The 24,463-nt window shown below is 35.5% G+C and overlaps 2 protein-coding genes and 1 long non-coding RNA gene across 20 annotated transcripts in view; 1 reads left to right on the top strand and 2 right to left on the bottom strand.

Moving 5' to 3' along the window:
* Window positions 1-24,463, bottom strand: part of LOC118279402 (uncharacterized) — a 46,572-nt gene that overhangs the window by 14,905 nt on the left and 7,204 nt on the right. The window contains exons 1-3 of one of the 16 annotated variants that reach the window (XR_007705897.1): window positions 7,387-7,565; window positions 7,156-7,233; window positions 4,172-4,304 (exon numbers count right to left, since the gene is read on the bottom strand). The exons of 11 other annotated variants lie outside the window; for them this stretch is intronic. The gene's annotated coding sequence lies outside the window, so the exon portion shown is untranslated. Of the gene's footprint in view, window positions 1-4,171; window positions 4,305-6,894; window positions 7,028-7,155; window positions 7,234-7,386; window positions 7,566-24,463 lie in introns of those variants that run through there. 4 more of the 16 variants (XR_007705899.1, XR_007705895.1, XR_007705896.1 and 1 more) reach the window with 4 other exon arrangements.
* Window positions 1,571-9,868, bottom strand: LOC126911365 (uncharacterized). 3 transcript variants are annotated; one of them, XR_007705903.1, is made up of 3 exons: window positions 9,753-9,868; window positions 9,514-9,591; window positions 1,571-1,608 (listed from the first exon to the last, which is right to left on the bottom strand). It is a non-coding gene; the product is annotated as an uncharacterized LOC126911365 (long non-coding RNA). The 3 variants fall into 3 exon arrangements; XR_007705902.1 differs by lacking the exon at window positions 1,571-1,608 and adding an exon at window positions 6,698-6,735; XR_007705901.1 differs by lacking the exon at window positions 1,571-1,608 and adding an exon at window positions 9,057-9,094.
* Window positions 19,436-23,907, top strand: LOC118269700 (uncharacterized). Its single transcript, XM_035584953.2, has one exon. It carries the CDS (start codon window positions 19,851-19,853, stop codon window positions 20,823-20,825), a length of 975 nt encoding a protein of 324 aa, XP_035440846.2. The 5' UTR covers window positions 19,436-19,850; the 3' UTR covers window positions 20,826-23,907.

The raw sequence follows: 24,463 nt of genomic DNA, 5'->3' as shown, positions 1-24,463 counted from the left end.
GGTCCGTAACGAGACTGGCTAGATGTGCGCGGCGCGGCGTCTGTACTGTAGGGATGTGTAGTGTAGACACAACACTTGAGTCTGCACACATGTAAAATAGCGTCGCACGCACACATACAGGACCCAGACCAATTTTAATCGATAACTGCTATAATTGTATATAAGGTACATTCCTGTTGCCCTGTCCCATACCCTGTTTAGGGTACCGTCTGACTGAACTGTTTTGTTTGTGAAATCTTATTTCTCACAAAGATCATTATTTTCGTAATATGGAAATACTTCGTGATTCAAGAGTTTCACTACGTTTTATATCACTCAGAATCGATTCTGATCTGGAAACGCAGGGAATGGTCGACTATTCCCACTCATTTCATATAAATAGACTTAGGTGACTGCCCTTACGCAATAGCCAGTAATTTACATAATTTTCCAAAGTATTTTGATTGAAAAACTGTTAAACAAACCACTCAAACAAAATATAAGTGTTTCATTACCCAAACCAGGGTCTACCATAATCACTTTTTGCATATTTGAATATGCGGAACACAGGCAACCAAACAAATTCACTCTTGACTCTTTAAGCTTCGAGTGCGTACCTAGGTACTATATAATAAAATTGTGTATTGAAAGGGGTGTGCTACCATCTGTCGTGTAACGGTCTGGGTTGATGTAGTTAGTTCACTTGATGATGTAAAACTAGTTTTAATTCCAAGTGTTTTGATTACTTGCCACGTTATCAACTACGGCGTAGCACTAATAACTACGTTGCTATGCTTTAATTACGATTCAATTCATATCCATTTGTATAACATTGAACAACGTCATGAAATAAATATATTATTAATGAATAATAAATATGTATTTGTGACAATAAAATTGAACGTTTGCTGAAGTAATTCTTAATACTTTCTCAGTAATTATTTCAGCAGTTAAGACATAACTTGATTAACAGTGCTGCCATCTATTGAGAACTGAAACAACAACTCTCATCTCTCGTGTGGTCGCTAACCAGTTTGAAATATTGTCATGAGCTCAGCTGTTATTGTTTGTGCTACAGTTTGGGTTTACTGTTAACTATATTCATTTTGAGCACAGCGCCATCTAGTTACGTCTTTTGTAACTAATATGAACCCTATCATGAAACCTAATCCTCTAAAGCATACCGTTACTACCGCCAGTGAGAAGTAAGGAATCTTTATCAACTACCTTTATAGATAGTGCCACCATCTAGTAAGAGATTATTTAACTAGAAATGTATAAAATAAAAAACTAAACTAGGTTATATGCTTTTGATTAAAATCTTTACACCTGGACAAAGTTTGTGGGAAACTGACTTAAGTCAAACAGCTCGGGGATCGAACTTATGGCTATAAAGAAACTGAGCAATAAATAATAGTTAATATTATGAATATTTAAATAATGTATCACTTCATTCATACACTAAGAAGGTTTTAAATAAACAACAACATTACAAGTTACAGTAATTTATTTTAATTTTTTTACATGAGATTACATGTATATTGTATTAAACCAGCTATCAAGAAACTGTTTAAATAATCTACAATAACTACCGGCCACCCGTGAGGTATACAGTCAGCACTGCAGCAACTGGAAATAAAATAAAAAAAACTAAATTAGGAATGGGTTCAGAAAAAAAATTACATCTATACATATAATAAAATCGTAGAAAAGTGCTGTCTGTACATTGAAAATAAAAATAAAAAAAATAGCAGGGGTTATTGTTATGTCGATGTCGAACCCAAAAATGTAATTAACTTTTTTTTTGTCTGTTTGTCTGTTTGTCTGTTTGTCTGTTTGTCTGTTTGTCTGTTTGTCTGTTTGTCTGTTCGTCTGTGCGCGCTAATCTCAGAAACGGCTGATCCGAGTTGGATGCGGTTTTCACGAATATATTGTGGGATGCTTAAATTTACATTTAGTGTTTGTTTCATGTCAATCGGTTCATAAATAAAAAAGTTATGTCAAATTAAAGAATCACGTCGAACATTCTATGCTTATACCATTAATCTCCGCAACTATTTGACGGATTTGGTTGAAATTTGGTACAGATATAGTTTAGAACCTTAGAAAGGACATAGATATATTTTTATTTCAAAAATAAAAATAAGAAATAAATTATTTATAAATAATTCTATGTCGATCGTTACACGACTTCGGTTCATGTTATTGTTTTAATTTATCGAAAAAAAGTAAATAAATAGTAAAAAGGTATGAAAAAAATAATATCAATATAATAAAACATTTAGTACAAAGAAAATGCTCTAACGGAGTATAGATAATTCTATGTCGATCGTTACACGACTTCGGTTCATGTTATTGTTTTAATTCATCGAATAGTGGTCCTGCTGTTTCGTATATTCTAAATAAATTGGTTTCGTTGTATTTGTCAATTAATAAGTTTATTTGTTGGGTTTGCCTGGTTTTCTGGTTAAATTATTTAACGTAGGTTTAGTTTGATATCGATTATTAGTAGTTACTGTAGTTAGTTTTTTTAATAAAATTGTAAGTCTAATTTATTAATTAATTAGATAGATTAGATTTAAATTATTTAGTTTAAGCTTGGTTATTATAGCATAGAGGATAGGTTGTAATATAATTTGTTTTTTAATTGTTATAAATTCGTAATTCGTAGCTTTCTTTAGTTTTAAGTTAGTTTTCATCTTAAGTTCGGAAAGATTATAATATTTCTTTAGTTTAAGTCCGTTTTTAAACTATTTTTTCAATGCCCTAAGTGAGTGTACATCTATTAAATTCAAACGCAGAGCTCATTATGTTGATTTTTGAAGAGTTCCCTGGAATATCTTCTACATCTCATTTTTGAAGAGATTCCGCGAGATCGGGAACTATGTGGTTAAAACCAAAAATTTGCCGGAAGTCACTATTCCACGCGAACGAAGTCGCGGGCAAAAGCTATTCTAAATAAATTGGTTTCGTTGTATTTGTCAATTAATAAGTTTATTTGTTGGGTTTTCCTGGTTTTCTGGTTAAATTATTTAACGTAGGTTTAGTTTGATATCGATTATTAGTAGTTACTGTAGTTAGTTTTTTTAATAAAATTGTAAGTCTATAATTTATAAATTAATTAGATTTAAGTCGTTTCTTTTAAATTATTTAGTTTAAGCTTGGTTATTATAGCATTGAGGATAGGTTGTAATATAATTTCTTTTTTAATTGTTATAAATTCGTAGCTTTCTTTAATTCTTTAGTTTTCATCTTAAGTTCGGAAAGATTATAATATTTCTTTAGTTTAAGTCCGTTTTTAAACTATTTTTTCAATGCCCAAAGTGAGTATACATCTATTAAATTCAAACGCAGAGCTCATTATGTTGATTTTTGAGGAGTTCCCTAGAATATCTTCCACATCTCATTTTTGAAGAGATCCCGCAAAATCGGGAGCTATGTGGTAAAAACCAAAAATTTGCCGGAAGTCACTATTCCACGCGAACGAAGTCGCGGGCTATAATAAATCTGTAGAAGGGTCAATTCTGTTCATTGAAAATATAGAAAAAATAAATAGCAGGGTGTTACTGGATCGATACCAAACCCAAATATGTGATTATTATTTTTTTGTCTGTCTGTCTATATATGTTCAGGCATCACGTGAAAACTAACGGTTTGATTTCGATGAAACTTGGTATAATTATATCTTATTATCCTGGACATAAAATAGGTTACTTTTTATCCTGGAAAAATACGTAGAAAAAAATCTTTATTTTCTGTTTTATTCTGCTCAACAGCAGTAGCTCAATAGAGGGATCTTCTTAATTATTATGGGCCTCGCCGTATTTGGGTCCAATAGATATTTATAAGATGTCATTGTCAGAGTTACTCAAAATGGAGAAATAAAAACTTCCACGCGAAGACCGACATCCGCGCGGACAGTCAGGGCAGAAGCTAGCAACATACATATCGTCACGCCTTTAATCCCCGAAGGGGTAGGCAGAGGTGCACATTATGGCACGTAATGCCACTGTGTACACCCACATTTCACAATTTATATTGTAAGTCCCATATAATAGGTGGTGAGCCTATTGCCAAAAAAATTTAGGTTTGTCGTTTTCAGAAATTCTTGTAAATAATTTACCAAAAACACTAAATCGTTTCTTCATTGTAATCCTTTTCTCTAAAATGAGTATCATTGATAAGTACGTACCTTTAATAACACTCTGCGCCTCCCTGACACCGCTTTTATTTTGAGTTGCATCAAATCAACCGTTAAGAAACTGTTTAAATAATCTACAATAACTACCGGCCACCCGTGAGGTATACAGTCAGCACTGCAGCAACTGGAAATAAAATAAACTTAATTAGATAAGGAATGAATATATTTCGTATCAGAAAAAGTTTCACTAATCACTAATCGTTTCTTCATTGTAAGACATGGTTTTCTAGAAAGAGAATCATTAACAAGTACGTACCTTCAATAACACTCCGCGCCTCCCTGACACCGCTTTTGTGAAAGATTCTCGAGGTCATCCCGGACGAGGCAGGGAGATCTGGAAAATGAATTAGACTATAATAAGTACACCGAACACGCACTCTGTTTTCCTGACCTTAGGAGTTAGAGATATATATTTTTAAACACTTACCTATAATTCTGGATCTTTTTACTCAATAATTACTTTTATATTTGTGAAATTACGACACACGTCTGTACCGCGCATGGTCCGTAACGAGACTGGCTAGATGTGCGCGGCGCGGCGTCTGTACTGTAGGGATGTACAGTGTAGACACAACGCTTGGTCTGCACACATGTAAACTAGCGTCCCACGCACACATACAGAACCCAGACGGATTTTGATCGATAACTGGTATAATTGTATATAAGGTACATTCGTTAGTAACCCCTATTTACAATAGGCCCCTGTTTAGGGTACCGTCTGACTAACAATATGTTTAGTTGGTGAAATCTCATTTCTTTCATCATCTCATTTCCCCCAAAGATCAAATTCGTGTATATGAGGAATACTTCGTGGTTCTGAAATGTCACTGAATTTATCACACCGAATTGACTATTCCCACTTTGTATAAAAAAACTGGACGGTTGCTCCTTAAACAACTGCCCAGCATTCTAATCTACATAATTCCCAAAAATATTTTGATTGAAACGCTGTTCAACAATTAATTTAACAAAAATATATGTTTCATTACACAAACCATAGTCTACCATAATCACTTTTTGCACATTTGAATATGCGGAACACGAGCAACCAATCCGATTCACTCTTGACATTAAGCTTCGAGTACGTACCTAGGTACTATGTACTAATATTGTGCATTGAGAGGGGTTCTACCATCTGTCGTGTAACGGTCTGTTGTTCGGTTTTGTTTCATTAAAATGACGCAAAACAAGTTTCAACACAACTCGATTACTTGCTACGTGTTGCTACGTATTGACTACGGCGTAGCGCTAATGCCTACGTCGTTATATTGTAACCCCGTTCTTATTCATTTCAATTTTCATATTTACGTACTAGTGGTCTGTAACTAGTTCTGATGAAATATCCTCTAGCAATGTTTCAACTACTATAATGCAGAATCAAAGAGCTATGGAAAATACTTTTCTAAACATGTATTAAATAAATATTCTTCACAATTAATAAACATTAGTCGCAATTGAATGTTTTCTGAGGAAAGTTGTAATATCTTCACACAAAATTTATAATTTCACTGGTTAAAACAAAACTTCATACACAGTTCTGCCATCTATTGTAAACTCAAACAATCACTCTCATCTCTCGCGTGACAGCTGACCAAAATTTGAAATATTGTCATGAGCTCAGTAGTTATACGAGTACTTACATTTGGTAAGTTGATTTAGTATTACAGTTTGTGTTTCGTCGTAAACTATTTTGAAGTAATATGAACCCTATCACGAAACCTAATCGTTACTACCGCCACCTAGTGAATGATTAATTTAACTAAAAATATATGAAATAATAAACTAAACCCGGTTGTATACTTTTGATATATTTCGTTTAAACAAAGTATTTTGATAAAGGTTAAATTTAATAAACAACAACATTACAAGTTAAATTAATTTATTTAGATTTTACATGCGAGTACATGTACGCTGTATCGGAACGACCATTAAGAAACTGTTTAAATAACTACAATAACTATGAGACAGTGCTGCCATCTATTGAAAACTCAAAACAATCACTCTCATCTATGGTGTGATAGCTGACCAAAATTTGAAATATTGTCATGAGCTCAGTAGTTATACGAGTACTTACATTTGGTAAGTTGATTTAGTATTACAGTTTGTGTTTCGTCGTAAACTATTTTGAGCACAGCGCCATCTAGTTTTGCCTTTCGTAACTAATATGAACCCTATCACGAAACCTAATCGTTACTACCGCCAGTAAGAAGTAAGGTAAAATAAATTCATCGACAATGCCGTTACCTAGTGAATGAGTAATTTAACTAAAAATATATAAAATAATAAACCAAACCCGGTTGTATACTTTTGATTAATTTCGTTCGAACAAAGTATTTTGGAAACTGAGTTAATTCAAAAAGCTCGGGGATCGAACCCGAACACGGGTAAAGGATAAAGGTTAAATAAACAACAACATTACAAGTCCCAGTAATTTATTTAAAAATGTTTACATGAGAGTACATGTATATTGTATCAAACCGGCTATCAAGAAACTCTTTAAATAATCTACAATAACTACCGGCCACCCGTGAGGTATACAGTCAGCACTGCAGCAACTGGAAATAAAATAAACTTAATTAGGAATCGGTTCAGAAAAAAAATATTTCAGTTGGATGTTTTCAGAAATTCTCGTAAATAATTCACCAAAACCAAATCACAATAGTTTCTTCATTGTAATGCTTTTCTTTAAAAGACTATCATCAATAAGAACGTACCTTTCATGAAACTCCACGCCTCCTTGACACCGTTCTTGATTTGAGTTGCATCGAATCAACCATTAAGAAACTGTTTAAATAATCTACAATAACTACCGGCCACCCGTGAGGTATACAGTCAGCACTGCAGCAACTGGAAATAAAATAAACTTAATTAGATAAGGATTGAACACACATTTCGTATCAGAAAAATAATTCACTAATCGTTTCTTCATTGTAAGACATGGTTTTCTAGAAAGAGTATCATTAATAAGTACGTACCTTTAATAACACTCCGCGCCTCTCTGACACCGCTTTTGTGGAAGATTCTCGAGGTCATCTCGGACGAGGCAGGGAGATCTGGAAAGTAAAATATATTACATAAGTACACAATAAAACTTAGTATAGGGTCACCTAACACCGAACACTCACTCTGTCTTTCTGACCTTAGGAGTCAGAGAAATATATTTTTAAATTGTTCTATATCACATCTTGTTAAGCATAGACACTTACCTAAAATTCTGGATCTTTTTACTCAACAATTACTTTAATATTTGTGAAATTACGACACACGTCTGTACCGCGCATGGTCCGTAACGAGACTGGCTAGATGTGCGCGGCGCGGCGTCTGTACTGTAGGGATGTGTAGTGTAGACACAACGCTTGGTCTGCACACATGTAAACTAGCGTCGCACGCACACATACAGGACCCAGACGGATTTTGATCGATAACTGCTATAATTGTATATAAGTTATATTCATTAGCAACCCCTATTTACAATAGGCCCCTGTTTAGGGTACCGTCTGAAATGTTTAGTTTGTGAAATCTCATTTCCTTCATCATCTCATTTCCCCCAAAGATCAAATATTTTCGTATGAGGAATACTTTGTGGTTCTAAAGTTTCACTGAATTCATCACACCGAATCGACTATTCCCACTTTACATAAACAAAAAACTGGACGATTGCCTTAAGCAACTGCCCAGCTATCTAATCTACATAAATTTCAAAAATATTTTGTTGAAACACTGTTACATACGCAACTTAACTAAGATATATTATGTTTCATTACACAAACCATGGTCTACCATAATCACTTTTTGCACAGTTGAATATGCGGAACACGAGCAACCAATCCGATTCACTCTTGACATTAAGCTTCGAGTACGTACCTAGGTACTATGTACTAATATTGTGTACTGAGAGGGGTTCTACCATCTGCCATGTAACGGTCTGGTGTTCGGTTTTGTTTCATTAAAATGATGCAAAACAAGTATCAACCCAACTCGATCACTTGCTACGTATTGCTACGTATTGACTACGGCGTAGCGCTAATGCCTACGTCATTATATAGTAACCCCGTTCTTATTCATTTCAATTTTCATATGTACGTACTAGTGGTCTGTGACTAGTTCAGATGAAATGTCCTCTAGCAATGTTTCAACTACTATTAGTCCAGAAACAAAGAGATATGGGATCTACTTTTCTAAACAACGTCATGTAATACATAATATTCTTCACAATTAATAAACATTAGTCACAATTGAATGTTTGCTGAAGAAAGTTGTAATATCTTCTCAGAAAATTGATAATTTCACTGGTTAAAACAAAACTTCATAGACAGTGCTGCCATCTATTGTAAACTCAAACAATCACTCTCATCTCTCGCGTGACAGCTGACCAAAATTTGAAATATTGTCACGAGCTCAGTACTTACATTTGATAAGTTGATTTAATACTACAGTTTGTGTTTCGTCGTAAACTATTTTGAGCACAGCGCCATCTAGTTTTGCCTTTCGTAACTAATATGAACCCTATCACGAAACCTAATCGTTACTACCGCCAGTGAGAAGTAAAGTAAAATACCTTCATCGACAATGCCGCCACCTAGTGAGTGATTATTTAACTAGAAATGTATAAAAAAATAAACAAAACTCGGATCTATACTTTTGATTTATTTCGTTCGAACAAAATATTTTGGAAACTGAGTTAATTTAACCATGAAAACTGATTTAATTCAAAAAGCTCGGGGATCGAACCCGAACACGGGTAAAGGATAAAAGTTTTAAATAAACAACAACATTACAAGTTAAATTAATTTATTTAGAAATGTTTACCTGAGAGTACATGTATATTGTATTAAACCAGCTATCAAGAAACTCTTTAAATAATCTACAATAACTACCGGCCACCCGTGAGGTATACAGTCAGCACTGCAGCAACTGAAATTTAAAAAAAAAACTTAATTAGGAATGGGTTCAGAAAAAAAATTGTATCAGAAATAAATTCTCTTAAATAATTTACCAAAACCAAATCACAAATAGTTTCTTCATCGTAATGCTTTTCTCTAAAATGAGTATCATTAATAAGTACGTACCTTTAATAGCACTCCGCGTCTCCTTGGCACCGCTTTTGTTTTGAGTTGTATCAGAACAACCATTAAGAAACTGTTTAAATAATCTACAATAACTACCGGCCACCCGTGAGGTATACAGTCAGCACTGCAGCAACTGGAAATAAAATAAACTTAATTAGAGGAGGAACGAATACACATCTCGGATCAGAAAAAGAATTCACCAATTGTTTCTTCATTGTAAGACATGGTTTTCTAGAAAGAGTGATCATGTTAATAAGTACGTACCTTTAATAACACTCCGCGCCTCTCTGACACCGCTTTTGTGGAAGATTCTCGAGGTCATCTCGGACGAGGCAGGGAGATCTGGAAAGTAAAATATATTACATAAGTACACGTTTATTCAATAAAACTTAGTATAGGGTCACCTAACACTGAACACGCACTCTGTCTTCCTGACTTTAGGATTCAGAGAAATATATTTTTAAATTGTTCTACATCACATCTTGTTAAGAATAGATACTTACCTATAATTCTGGATCTTTTTACTGAATAATTACTTTAATATTTGTGAAATTACAACACACGTCTGTACCGCGCATGGTCCGTAACGAGACTGGCTAGATGTGCGCGGCGCGGCGTCTGTACTGTAGGTATGTGTAGTGTAGACACAACGCTTGGTCTGCACACATGTAAACTAGCGTTGCACACATACAGGAGCCAGACGGATTTTGATCGATAACTGCTATAATTGTATATAAGGTACACGCGGCAACTGTAACTAGTATACACCAACACATCGGCACAACTATCGCTACACAATATCCCTGTGTGGGTATTCCGTAGTAATGTGCATAAAAACGTTTGACCATTACGCACACATTGGTATATATTATAAATTTTGTGTCGGTATATGTATTTTTATAATTTAATAGATGGGTAAGGTTAAAAATATTTACAATTGATGATATGATTCAACATTTTCACTAAACTAGACGTAGTGCTCGTAGACGAGTGGTTTAACAAGCTTGCTCTAATCGTCTCCCTCTACGCCGATGTGGGTTCGAAACCAGCAAAACGTATTTTTAGATGAATTTTATTTCGTTGTTTGTCTATTTTAAGTTTATTTTTGTTTTCTGTATAATAAAATCAGACTATAAAAGAAGCATTTAAGTCGGTAAATAAAAGTATAAATATTGGATATAAATCAAATAAAAAATGTTATTAATTGTTTTCATAGACAATTTTTTATTTATTAATGATTATTACAAAAAAAAATATATTATTAAATAATAATTTTTATTATTAATTAAATAATAATAAATTAAATTTTAATATGTTTTATTACTTATTATTAAACAATAAGAAACATTATACATATATATATATATATATTTTTTTAATATTAAAATTTAAAATTAAAAAAAGTATTAAAAAATAAAATTATTATAAAAATTTAATTAAAACATTGTTTTCCAAATTTCCGCTTCACAGTAAATATTGTTATTTCTTGAAATTAGCAAATTTTTGTTATTAGAATTCTCCATTTTGTGTTTTAAGGCTGTTGCTATAAGATTCAATATCGAGTGGGCAATATGTTAGCAAAAATGTGACGATTAATACAAATAAGTTTTTAACATTATAAAATTTCGAATCATACTCTAAGTTGGTTAAGGATGAGCGTAAATATAATGTTTCAAATTAGTTGAACAGCAGTTACATAAGTTATTAAAAATGAGAAGTGAAGTGAATCAACATGTTGAATAGAAAGAAATTATGACAATTTCTAACCGCATAACAATAACATCACTTCACCGTATTTTCTAGACTGCATTTTAATATTATTTTAAAAATATAAACATTGTAGTTAATTTGGACTATATATAATTTGGCTGATGGCTCAGTAACTGATTATCGAAAAATAAATCGATATAACTCAGCGTTAACGCAAAAAAAATTCAATACAAATAAATTTAAACTTTATGCTGCTAGCATGAAATTAATTATTTACATTGATAAATATAACCACATTATTAGCCCTATCAAAATTTATAAAACTTCTGGCAAAATTTTATCGCTGTTCCTGGTGCGTTGTGGGCAGTAATATCTTTTTGGGTGGCTCCCTGCACCTTAAACCAGAATGCAGGTGCCTCCTTATTGTTTGCGTGAAAACATCGAGTGCCGTTGCTGCAGTGCGCGTTGAAAAAGGAATCAGCCCTATGCCTGGCTATGATGTCGTAGTGCCGGGCTAACGAATTTGCCTTCGGCTTCGGCCCAGCTTGGCAATTTTCAATATCACCAGTCTCCGCATATCTGCGCACCCATAACTGCACGGACTTACACTATTAAACAAAAATATATTATTTAAAATACCATGAAAATCTATAAAGTTACTTATCAATAGGAATAAAATATAACTACAAGTAGCTTTAGTTGTAAACACAATAATTATACAATATTTTATAATCAACATATATATATATAGGTTTACACAGTAATAAAATGCTACTAAAATCCTTTAAGCTACAACAGGATTAATAATAAATTATTTATAAGGATATTTAAGAAAATATTATTATTAGTATCCTATTAATATAAATTAAAATAGATTAAGTTTTAAATTTATTAAACAATAATTATTTAATTAATTATTATGTTATCGGCTTACTCACGTACTGTTTTGACGAGGAACTCGACTAGTTTCAAGCCATGCTAGCCATACACACGACGCGACGCGGCGATTGTCGCGCTGCTACTCAGTAGCAGCGCGACAATCACCGCGGCGATTGTCGCGGAATGCTGCTCATGAATACGAGCCTCTAGCATGGCTTGAAACTAGTCGAGTTCCTCGTCAAAACAGTACGTGAGTAAGCCGATAACATAATAATTAATTTAATATGTCTCACGAAAGTTACAATAAAATAATTATTTATTCTTAATAATAAATTCATCAATAATAATAAAAAAGTATTCATTATTCAAATATTTTTTTTTTTTTTTTTTAATCTTTATTTAAGGGGACTCGGTCAACATGACGATGTCGCCCCGTAATTCTAAATTATAATATACTGTTATAGCTAGGTATCTCTTAACACTCTAAAAACTTATCTTAGCGAACGGGCGGAAGTATCGCCCAGCCGTTGCTGGGCAGTGCCTCCGCCCGGTAGACGGGACAAGTATAATGAACACAGTTTCTTGGCACTTTCCGAAAAGGGGAAGGCCAAGATGCTGCTACATATTCCTATATTGTACTGCGTGCCTTCAAGAGCCTGTCGCCGCTGAGTCTCATTCCGGACACATTCGAGCAAAACGTGGTGAACATCCTCGATCACGTTACAGTCGGTGCAATTAGGTGAATCCGTTTTACCCATTAAATGTGCAAATTTATTTGATGGGATATGCCCAGATCGCAGTCTCAACAATGTCACAACATATTGTCTATGGGCCTCCATATCCTGGAACCATGGGCAACGAAAAGGTTCAGCCTGTATAGTCCTGTACCATATGCCCTTTGTTAGCGATCTCTCATCAAAGTATTCCTGCCACAAGTCTTTGCAGATATATTTAACTTTGTGAACTTGGTCTGAATGTAAAGGTAAGCAAGTGTATGGGATCCCTTCCGATAACGCTAATTTTGCTGCCTGATCCGCCTTTTCATTGCCCATAATGCCAACATGAGATGGAATCCACTGTAAAATTATAGTCTTGTTAGTCCTAAGTAGCTCAAAAATAGTCTGAACGATAACTAAGGCTATCGGGGTACCTCGATAGTTCGAGGGTAGCCGAGCCAAATGCAATAAGGCACTTTTAGAGTCAGTTATAACTACAATACGTTGTGTGTCAAGAGTTAACGCGTAAGACAGAGCTTCAGAAATCGCTATCAGCTCGCAGTACATTATAGAAATATTAGCCTTTATTTTAAATTTAAACATATCATTTGATTGGGGGTCGAATACAGCCGCTCCCGCACACTGCGCGTCTTTAGATCCGTCTGTGTACAGTTGATAAAACGTACCATATTTATCGCATAAGAATTTGGAACATTTTTGCATTAAATCTAACGTATTCATCGATCTCTTTGGAAAGTGTACATCAGGAATATCGAAATAAATATTTTTTGTTAAGTCAATACTGGACAACCAAGTATTCAATGAGAATGCTCCTAATATGGGACTAGAATAAATAGGTAAATCTTGCAATTTCCTATGCATGTCTACTATAAGTGGAATCTTTTTGTTTCTCCAGTATTGACCCTCACACAGGTTTGACAATTCATCGATAATACTTATTGTAACATTATTCTGTATAGATCTAGATTTGAGCCAGAATTTTCCCGCTAAATATCTTCTGCGGATCTGTAGTGGTTGTAAACACAATTCGTTCTCCATGACATGGATTGGTGTGCTTCTAATGAAGCCCCCTATAATCCTCATACATAAATTTTGAATTCCGTCTAGTTTATTTAATTGACTCTTAGCGTAATTGCCAAATAAGAAACTGCAGTAATCGAATCTGCTTCGAATCATGGAGATATATAGACGCCGTAAGTGTTTCGGGTGGACGCCCCATTTGGATCCAGCCAGAACCTTAAATATATTTATTAATCTGGAGCACTTTTCCCGTAATTCGTTAATATGTTTTTTCCACTTCAAAGATTTGTCTAGCCACATACCTAAATATTTTGCATTATCAACCTGTTGAATGCTATGGTTATTAATTTTTACGGAAAATACATTTCTAGTTCTACCCTTGCTGAATAAACATATTTTTGTTTTATTAAGAGAGATCTCTAATCCGACTTCCTCTATTAAACATTGAAATATTTTTAGTGAATTTTGAATGTTGGTGACGGAGTCTGAAATTTGTTTCTTAGTTACATACAATACAAAGTCGTCCGCATATTGGGACACAGACACCTCGACTATATTGTGACAAATCTTTGAAGTGGCAGCATTAAATAATAGTGGGGATAGCGGATCGCCCTGTGCTATGCCTGTCCCTGTGGTTCTTATAACTGTGCTACTATCGTTAATTTGGATTGAAAGGTGTCTGTCGTGTAGAAATTCCCATAAGTACCTGCACAATTGCGCTCCCACTCCCATCCTGTCTAATATATTTAAAAGGGCCACTAAATTAACGTTATTATAAGCGCTGTCAATATCAATAAAACATACCAAAGTGCTACTATTTTTTGAAAACCCTTCCTGAATGCGCGATACTAATCTAGTCAGGTTGTCCGCACAAGATCGCATTCTCCTAAATCCGGTAGTTTCGTCCGCGAAACAATTATTTCTTTCAAGAAACCATTCGAGCCTACGGTTTAAGATTGTGTGTAAAATTTTACAAGGACATGATAACAAAGCAATTGGTCTGATACCTGATACGGATCCAGCATCCCGACCAGGTTTTGGTATGGGCACTATTTTAACCTCTCTCCATTGTTTCGGGGCAAAGCCCGAAAGTAGAAATCTATTGTATAGTGAAACTAAAACTAGTTTTCCTTCTTCTGGTAAATGTCTGATCATGGAGTAGGATATATCATCTCCACCGGGTGCTGTATCAGTTTGTTTAATACAATTATTTAATTCTTGTATTGAAATTGGACTGCTCAATTGCTCATTTTCTGATATAAAATTAGGAGGAGGGGGGCTCACGTAATCTGGTGCTAAGCTATGTAGCAACTTTTCCGATTGTTCCTGATCCACAGCGCATCTCGCCATCCTGTGGCCTTTGAGCCATTTCATTCGTCTGTACACTTCAGCTGCTGACATTGTGTTATCCAAACTATCACAGAAGTTTCTAAACGAACTAAGCTTGCTATTCCGAATCAATTTCTGGGCCTCACTGGTTTTCCTTTGAATCTTGTCTAAATTTTGTGGTGTCGGGTTCTTCCTGAATTCTGCTAAGGCCAGACGTCGCTCAGCAACAGCGCGTGATAAGTCCTGCCCCCAATATGGTTTAGGTTTAAACATCTGTTGTCGAATTGGATTATCACAAATTTTTATTTTAGGTATGCTTTGATCTGCTGCCGTATTCAGGACCTCAATAAAATTATCGTATGCTTTTTGATTATCTGTTTGTATGTCTAAAACGTGAACTTTTTCTTTTATAATCTCTCTATATTTTACCCATTCTGCTCTTTTATAATTCCTTTTAGTTTTACATGTATTTATAGTGTTGATTTCAGTTTTAATTTTTAGGACTAAGTGATCGCTCCCTAGGTTCTCATTCATAACTTGCCAGCTAAACTTCATTGCCAAATCCAGGGATGCTATGGTCAAATCAGGTGAAGTACTTTGTAAGATACCATTAACCAGTTTAACACGTGTAGAAGTTCCATCATTAAGAGCGACGTAATTGTTTTCGAATATGGAGTCAAACAGTTGTAAACCTCTAGCGTCGGTCTTAGATGACCAGTTAGTATGGTGTCCATTGAAATCTCCAGTTATAAGTGTTCTTTCTTGTTTTAGAGAAAATATTTGGTCCCAATCTCTTTTACTAGTGTATACAGAGGAGGGGCAATAAATAGCGATAACGTTTTCTAAATGTTCACAATTAGTAACCCTTACTTGTAATAACTGTATGCCAGCATTGCTGGTATTGGTGTTGCAACGACTTGCTCTCAAAGACCAATGAGTTAAAATTGCGACGCCACCATATCCGTCATCACGATCATCTCTGAATGTATTGTAACCGCTTATACGAAAATTGCTCTCAGGTTCAAACCACGTTTCGCTAATTATTGCGATGTGCACCTTCTCTTGACTCAGCAACGCTTCGAACTCAGTGGCTTTAGGCCGGAGGCTTTGAGCATTCCATTGTAGGATATTAATTATTGAGTGTCTGTTGTTTTCTTGATCCATTGTGAAATATTAATAAAAACTGGCGCTTCTAAAATGTACTTCAAAATAAAAGATTTGATCCATTCGAACAATATACCTGCACAGTTAGTTATTTTATTCTCCCACGAAGTCTCTGTATCCAGTATTTTCTCTTTTAACTTACTCCATATCCCACTAATGTTCGATCTTCTTCTTTCAGAACCGTTAGCACCATTCTTATCCTCCAAGTTACCACACTCAATGTCATTGTCCGATTCCTGAAAACCTCCCTCCGATACCTCTTCCGAGCCATAGTTCTGCAGAGGGGGCACGGGAACGGGGGTACCCTTCCTTCCATTCCTTTTCTTCACCTTCCTTGTATTTTTTCCATCCTGATTATTTCTTTTTACTATGTCTGAGTAGGTATTTTTGTTTGTTGGGGACCGAGCCAAGGTAAGGTTGTCACCCGACCCATGTGTCTCCTCTCCTATAATATATGGACACTCTCTTCTGGAGGTTTCCATTGCAGGGTGCTCTGGCGGGACGTACATAGTAAGGGCTCGTTTGTAGGTGCAATTAAATTCGGCCATCAAGTCTCTGATCTTTTTCTCCTTAATATATATGGGACAGTTTTTTGCTAAAGTCATGTGATTTCCGGAACAATTATTGCACTTGAAGTTAACTGTCTCGCAATTAGGGTGATTCTTGCTACATTTTGGGCATATAACCTTATTTGATGGGCATAATTTCATTGTATGTCCAAATCGCCAACACCGCGAACATTGCGTTACCGGGAATATATAGGGCGTAACTTCTGCTCTAGTATTAAATATATAAATGAAGGAAGGCAACGACGACCCCATGAAACATATACGAACTGCCTCCGATGGCTCCCATCTGGAATCTATGGTACTTCTGCGTTTTAACCTTTTCACTCCTATGATCTGTATATCACTCTCCAATCCCTCCAATATTTCTTCTTCAGATAAATCCAGGTCAATATATTTCACTACTCCATAAGACTGGATTGTTTCCAAAGTTCTTTGACATTTATAGCCCTCGCTCTTAAAATATTGAGAATTAATCAGCCGATCGCAACTGTCTTCATTATTAAACACCATCAGTACTTTGTGAGGGTTAATGTATTTTATTCGTATTATGTCACATATGTTCTCCGATTTTAATATCTTTGCCAATTTAAATTGTTTCGGTAGTACACTGGTCGATGAAACGCATACTTCGATTCTGTCTTCTGCTGTTCTTATTGAGTCATCTACCTCACTTCCTCTGGCATATCTTTTACCTCTTCTGTTAACTGTCGTCCAAATCTCATCCCGGCTTACTTCTCGGTTTTTCCTCTTTGCTGCCGTAGAATGTTGTTGAGATATAACAGCATTTGACATGTCAACCTCACGATTATCTCTCGATAGATTCAATTCTTCCATACTACTTGTCATCTCACTATTCTCCCTAGTCATACTGCTCACATTATCATGATCATTTAACTCTGAAACATCTAACTCGTCGCTAGCCATTTTTAAACAACATCGTAATGAGTTTAATAAGTGCGAACAATAATACTCGGGCCGAAAGCAGGTAAACAAAAACCGGTTTGGCGTCGAGCGAACAACGCGTCTAACGATATGCAGCGCCCGCGCGCAACTGTATTCAAATATTAATATTCATAAATTTTTTAATGTTCTTATTTTATGTGTTTTATAAAACAAAAAATAATAACATTATTTTATTATATTTAAAAATATAATTTTAGAGAACTTTAAATAAAATTATTAATTCAATCAATTACCCAAAATATCAACATAATAATTATCTTATTTACTCACCGATATCGTTAAGCGCCTTTCTATTTCACTAAAGAAAAGATCTATCTTTTGTTCGTGCAAAATAATTACTTCTGCCTTTTTCAAATTTGTGAAGTGTTCAGACATGTTGAGCTTTACACACGAATTATGTAGCAATAAACTATGAAAATGAAATGCTCATAAATTGACAACTAAGAATATAATTTTATTTTGTAAGTTGGGTGATTTGGAAAATATTTAAAGAATTGACGGTAGTTACTTTATAAACGGGCTAAATAAAATGACCCGAGAGTTGCGTGGTCGCCACAAACATTACAAATTTAATACTCAAGTATCGAATCATTAGAAATTTAGAATTAGATGTTGTTTAAAAATATTTGATAAACACTACAAAAAGAACTAGTTATTGCTGGGTTCGATCCTGCGACACCTTGCCTGATAACTCAAAGCGTTAACCATTACGCCAAACGTGCAATTAATAAATGTTACGAAATATTGTAATGGATTCAATAACATAAATATACGACAAGAAGATTCCTTTAGATATATTTGTATGGGTATAATTTGTGTAGCTCGATCTTTCGTTGTTCGATTTATTAAATGTTTGTTAAGTATTATTTTTATGTCTACCCTTGTTTTTATTCATAAAATCTTTTACGAAATTCTTACATATACCGACACAATAATTTATAGTATATACCAATGTGTGTGTAATGGACAAACGTTTTTATGCACATTACTACGGAATACCCACACAGGGATATTGTGTAGCGATAGTTGTGTCGATGTGTTGGTGTATACTAGTTATCGTTGCAATTTGTACATTCGTTAGCAACCCCTATTTACAATAGGCCCCTGTTTAGGGTACCGTCTGACTAAAATGTTAAGTTAGTGAAATCTCATTTCCTTCATCATCTCATTTCCCACAAAAATATTATTTTCGTCAGATGAGGAATACTTCTTGATTCAAGAGTTTCACTGAGTTTTATATCACACAGAATCGATTATTCCCATTCACTTTGTATGAATAGACAGGGTGACAACCCTTAAACAACTAGCCGTAATTTACATAATTTTCATAAGTATTTTGATTAAAAAACCGTTAAACAGACAACCTAACAAGAATATATATGTCTCATTACACAAACCATATTCTACCACAATCACTTTTTTCGTACTTGAATATGCAGAACACAAGCAACCAAACCGATTCACTCTTGACACTAAGCTTCGAGTACGTACCTAGGTACTATATAATAAGATTGTACATTGAAAGGGGTTCTACCATCTATCGTGTAACGGTCTGTGTTGGTGCTGTTTTACTTCACTTGATGATGTAAAACTAGTTTTAATACCAATTATTTTGATTACTTCCTACGTAATCGACTACGGCGTAGCACTAATGATTACGTCGCTACGCTTTAACTACGATTTAATTCATTTCCATTTTTATAACATTGAACAACCTCATGTATAATTATATTCTTCATAACTAATAATATTTGCTGAAGTAAGTTTTAATACTTTCTGAGGAATAATTTCACTAGTTGTTGTTGAGTTGGAGTTGAGTTTGGACACTGGTCAAGGACGCCACGTAAATCATCCGCTCCGCAAAATAATTAAAATCTCGCGGTAAAAGTGTTCTCCGAATCAAATTTTAGTGAAATCTGTGATTATAACACTACAGTGAACAGAGTGCATAAGTTTTTAACGAAGATTCTGTAGTTTCTTAATAGTAAACAACAAAACAATATTTCAAACATTCACTTAAAAAAAGTTTGTTGTGACCGACGACGACAGTGCGTTAAAACGCGTAAGCGACACAATATCCACGGCGCTTACGACGTTCTTTCCGCGACCTACCGCGGCCGCCGGCCGGCGACGAATTCCGGGAATTGGACAATCCTGCGCGCGCACAAACTGCGCTTACGAGTGAATTATTTTATTTAGCTATCTTTGTTTACACTACCTATTATAAATTATGGCAAATAACTGTGCAAGCTGCAATAAGCCCGTTAAAGCTACACACGCCAAATGTACTCAATGCGAACTTGTGTACCATTACGTCTGTGTAAACCTATCCAATACTTCCAAACAGCTGGCTAGAGACTGGCTATGCCCACTATGTCAACCAACAGTGCTAAATATCACTCGATCACCTGGACCAGCATTATCACCACTGTCAACCACCACGCAGTCTTCTGATTCTGAAGTCCTGCGCAGCCTAGCTTCCGAAATGAAATTGCTTCGTGGCGATGTGAGCGATCTAAAGCAACATATTAACGACGTATCCGAGCACCTCAAAAGGTGCTACACTCGACTTGACGAATATGATACACGAATCAAGACACTTGAAAAGCGGGAGGAAGAAATTATTTGCCTAAACAACACAATTAGTAATCTACGCGAACAACTAAACACACACACACAAGCTTCTATACAAAATGAAATAGAAATCTCGGGAATTAACGAATATAAAAATGAAAACCCGATGCATACCGTACGCGTAATTGCACACAAAATTGGAATCTCCATCGATGACCAAGACATTGACTATGTGAGCAGAGCAGGGCCACGACGGCAGCAAGTGTCAAACACCACCGATAATTTACCCCGGAACCTAATAGTTCGCTTTGTACGCCGACATCAGCGTGACAACTTCTTGAAAGCTGCAAAAACCAGAAGTCCTCTGCATTCAACTGATATAGAGATACCCGGAGCCAACAGACAAGTGTATATCAACGAACGTCTCACTCCCGGGAACAGGCAGTTATTTCGTGCGGCTAGACTGGCTGCGAAGGAACACGGGTATAGATACTGCTGGTGCAGGAACGGAGCAATCCTTATCCGAAAACAAGAAGGGAACCCGCCGATCCGTATACGGAACTCTGATGACCTGGACCGCTACTTGGGACCATCCACCGCGTCTCCGGCATCTACAACCCCAGCGGACTAAGGACAGAACTGAATATTGTAATGATCTCACAAAGCACAATTCTTACTTTATCCTTTTTTATAATTTTGTTACTTTGTCTCTTAATTTTATTCACTTAGTATTAAGCATTACAAAACATAAGAACAACTTGATATTATGTACATCAGACACTATAGTCACTTATAGACTTAAGTTCCCAAACACAGCACTTATTACCACAATACGCGACACACTAAACGACTTATTACATTTTGCATCAACTCATACACACATTCTCTCAAAGTCAACATTTAGTAACGTCGTCTATAAGACGTTTTTACTACACGTAATAATATACACATGCTTACTACACACACTTTTATCACACACTACATTAACTCACATAATTATTCACAACACCTGCTTATTACACACCGAAATAAATCACAGAACTACTGTCTCAATCCGCACACTTCTCAACGCACGTCTAGTACACACAATAACAACTATTACATACAATACTCATCTGCGTCCTGCGATCCACACCACTGACAGACCTATAATAACTCAATTAAACCCAAGTAGTACATGTCTAGTTTCCTTACACCCTATAATAATCATAGTAATAGTGACAAGAATAATGAGAACTAACAACACAATTTTCTTAAACTGCATAAATGGCTGTATTTGACGTTATACAAGACATAGACTCTAACGTAAATATAACTTGTCATAAATGTGACTCATTGGAAGACTGTAGGAAACTTATACCTAATAATAACCAAAACCTCAAAATACTGACATTTAACATAAGGAGTTATAATCGCAACTTTGATGAATTTTGTTTAGCTTTGAATCGACTTGACTCTGACATAGATGTCATTGTTCTGACGGAATGTTGGCTTAGGGAAGGTTCAATATTAGAACCACTGCCGGGCTACGCAATGTATCGCTCTCACTCGCAACTAAATAAAAACGGAGGCGTCATAATTTATACTAAAACAAATAGAAACGTAAAAGTATTTGACTCAGTGATCCTAGAATCGGACAGCATAATAGTCATCTTGGACAACAAAATAGCCGTCATAGGAATATATAGATCTCCATCTACTCCAAATGTAACTAACTTCTTAACATCACTAGACTCCACTTTGTCACAACTAAAACAATACCAAACAATTACACTTGCTGGAGATTTAAATATAGACATAATAAATGCAACCAATCCAAATAGCTCGGAATACCTCTGTTTAATGGCTTCACACTCTCTTCTACCTGCAATAACAGCTCAAACAAGAACAGACACTTGCCTCGATCACATATTCATAAAATCTAAATATAACTCCATGGGGATAGTCGCAAAATGCTCAATTACAGACCACGATATTGCTTTGGCAGTCCTCTCACAAGCAAATAGAGACAGAAACCTATACACGAAACACAGATTAGTTACCAAAACAGACGATAACGCCATCAATGAAGAATTGTCACAAACGGATTGGTGTGACATACTTAAATCAAACTGTCCTGACAAAGCTGCAAATACGCTCACTACTATCATCACTAGCATAATAAATAAACACACACACAAAGTTAAAGTAAGCAAAAGCCGATTCACACTCAAACCGTGGGTCACACCAGGACTTCTACGATGTATAAAGCATCGTGACAAACTTCACCAAATCACGAAGTCTGACCCAGAAGACGATTTAAAAAAACTAATTTATACCCGATACAGAAACTTTTGCAACGGCCTCTTACACAAATTAAAAACTGAATACAATAGTCAACTGATAAACAAAAACCAAAAAGATCCGAAAAAATTATGGAACACTTTGAAATCAATTTATAGCCCTGATAAAAATAAAACAAAAACTGGTGATCAATTAATTCTAAACGCGGTGGATCCTGTCCGCTCACTTGATAACTGTAACGCTTACTTCACCAATGTAGGAACAAAACTATCCGACAGCATACTAACACGTATCTCTGAAACACAAGAATCTCTAACCAGAAAATATAAAACGTCACACTCATACTCTTTCTCTCAAAACTCTTTTTTCCTTCACCCAACAGATGAAGAAGAAGTATTTAAATTCATGTACCAACTTAAAATTGACAGTGCACCAGGTATAGATGGTATAACTACAAAGTTCCTCCTTAAACACAAGAATTCAATCCTCACTCCACTCACTCATATCTTTAATCTTAGTCTGCAGACTGGGACTTTTCCGGAGTGCTGGAAAATTGCATCTGTCAGACCAATACACAAAAACGGACCAGAAGATACTCCCGAAAACTATCGCCCCATTGCTCTCTTACCCATAATGTCTAAAATTCTTGAAAAAATAGTAAACAACCGCCTAGTGAACTACTTTGAAAAACACAACTTAAACTCAGATCGGCAATTTGGTTTTCGGCGAGGGAAATCAACAGTAGACGCAGCTACACTTCTAACAAATTCAGTAGCCTCTTTCACTCAAGCTGGAGACCAAACTCTAGGGCTATTCTTAGACCTGGCAAAGGCCTTCGACACCATCTCAATTAACCTCCTCCTGAAAAAATTGGAATGTGTAGGCATACGAGGTGTTGCACTAGACTGGTTTACCAACTACCTAACAAACCGCAAGCAAATGGTAACAGTAGGGGAATATTCAAGTGAATTGCTTCCCATTAGCTTCGGTATCCCACAGGGTAGCATACTAGGCCCAACCTTATTTAGTTTCTATATGAACGATATTTTAAACACACATATACCTAACTCCATAACTATATCATATGCCGATGACACCGTTATACTGTTTCACGACAAATCTTGGGAGAAAGTATACCAACTAGCAGAAGAAGGTTTACTAATAATTTCCGAAGCCCTAGACAGAAATCTCTTGACACTGAACATAAAAAAAACCAAATACGTCACCTTCTACAAAACAGTGGCTTCCCGACCACCAAGACAACTAGCAATAAAATACCACACCTGCTACACACCCCTTCAACCACCTCCTTCACACTGCAACTGTACTACAATAGAACACACACCTACTATCCAATATCTCGGCATCACGCTAGACGAAAACCTATCATTTAAAGCACACATACAATCACTCTCCAGCAAGGCTCGCAAACTAATATTCATAATGAAAAAACTCCGTGACTGTACACCAACAAAAACCTTACGCATCATCTATCTTGGCCTGTGCCAGTCAGTTCTACAATACGGGATTGCAATCTGGGGTGCTGCTGCAAAAAGTACACTAATAGAAGTAGAAAGAGCTCAACGAGCCGTAATAAAAGTAGCCTTACGGAAGCCTTTCCGCTATCCCACTGATTTAATTTACAAAGATTTCGAGGTATTGAGAGTGCGTCACCTATTCATACTATGTGCGACTCTAAGCGTGCATAAATCCCTAAAAAGTAGGCCTGATTACAAAGAAATAATCAACAAGCGCGTGCTCCATATTCCATTACCGGACGCGAATAACCTTCTCGTCAGAAGATGTCCATTATATTCACACATCAAGGTGTACAACACAATCAACAAAAGTTGCGACGTCAAAAATTTGAATAAAATATCCTGTAAGAAAAAGATTACACAGTGGCTAAGTGAATTGACATATGAAGAGACCGAGGAAATATTGAAACATTACTAGACTACTAAGACTATTGCAACACGTATGCAC

The sequence above is a fragment of the Spodoptera frugiperda genome, chromosome 14 (assembly GCF_023101765.2).
Source record: "Spodoptera frugiperda isolate SF20-4 chromosome 14, AGI-APGP_CSIRO_Sfru_2.0, whole genome shotgun sequence".
NCBI lineage: Eukaryota > Metazoa > Arthropoda > Insecta > Lepidoptera > Noctuidae > Spodoptera > Spodoptera frugiperda.
Note: the sequence above shows the minus strand (reverse complement) of the source record. Positions and strands in the feature narration are given on the sequence as shown.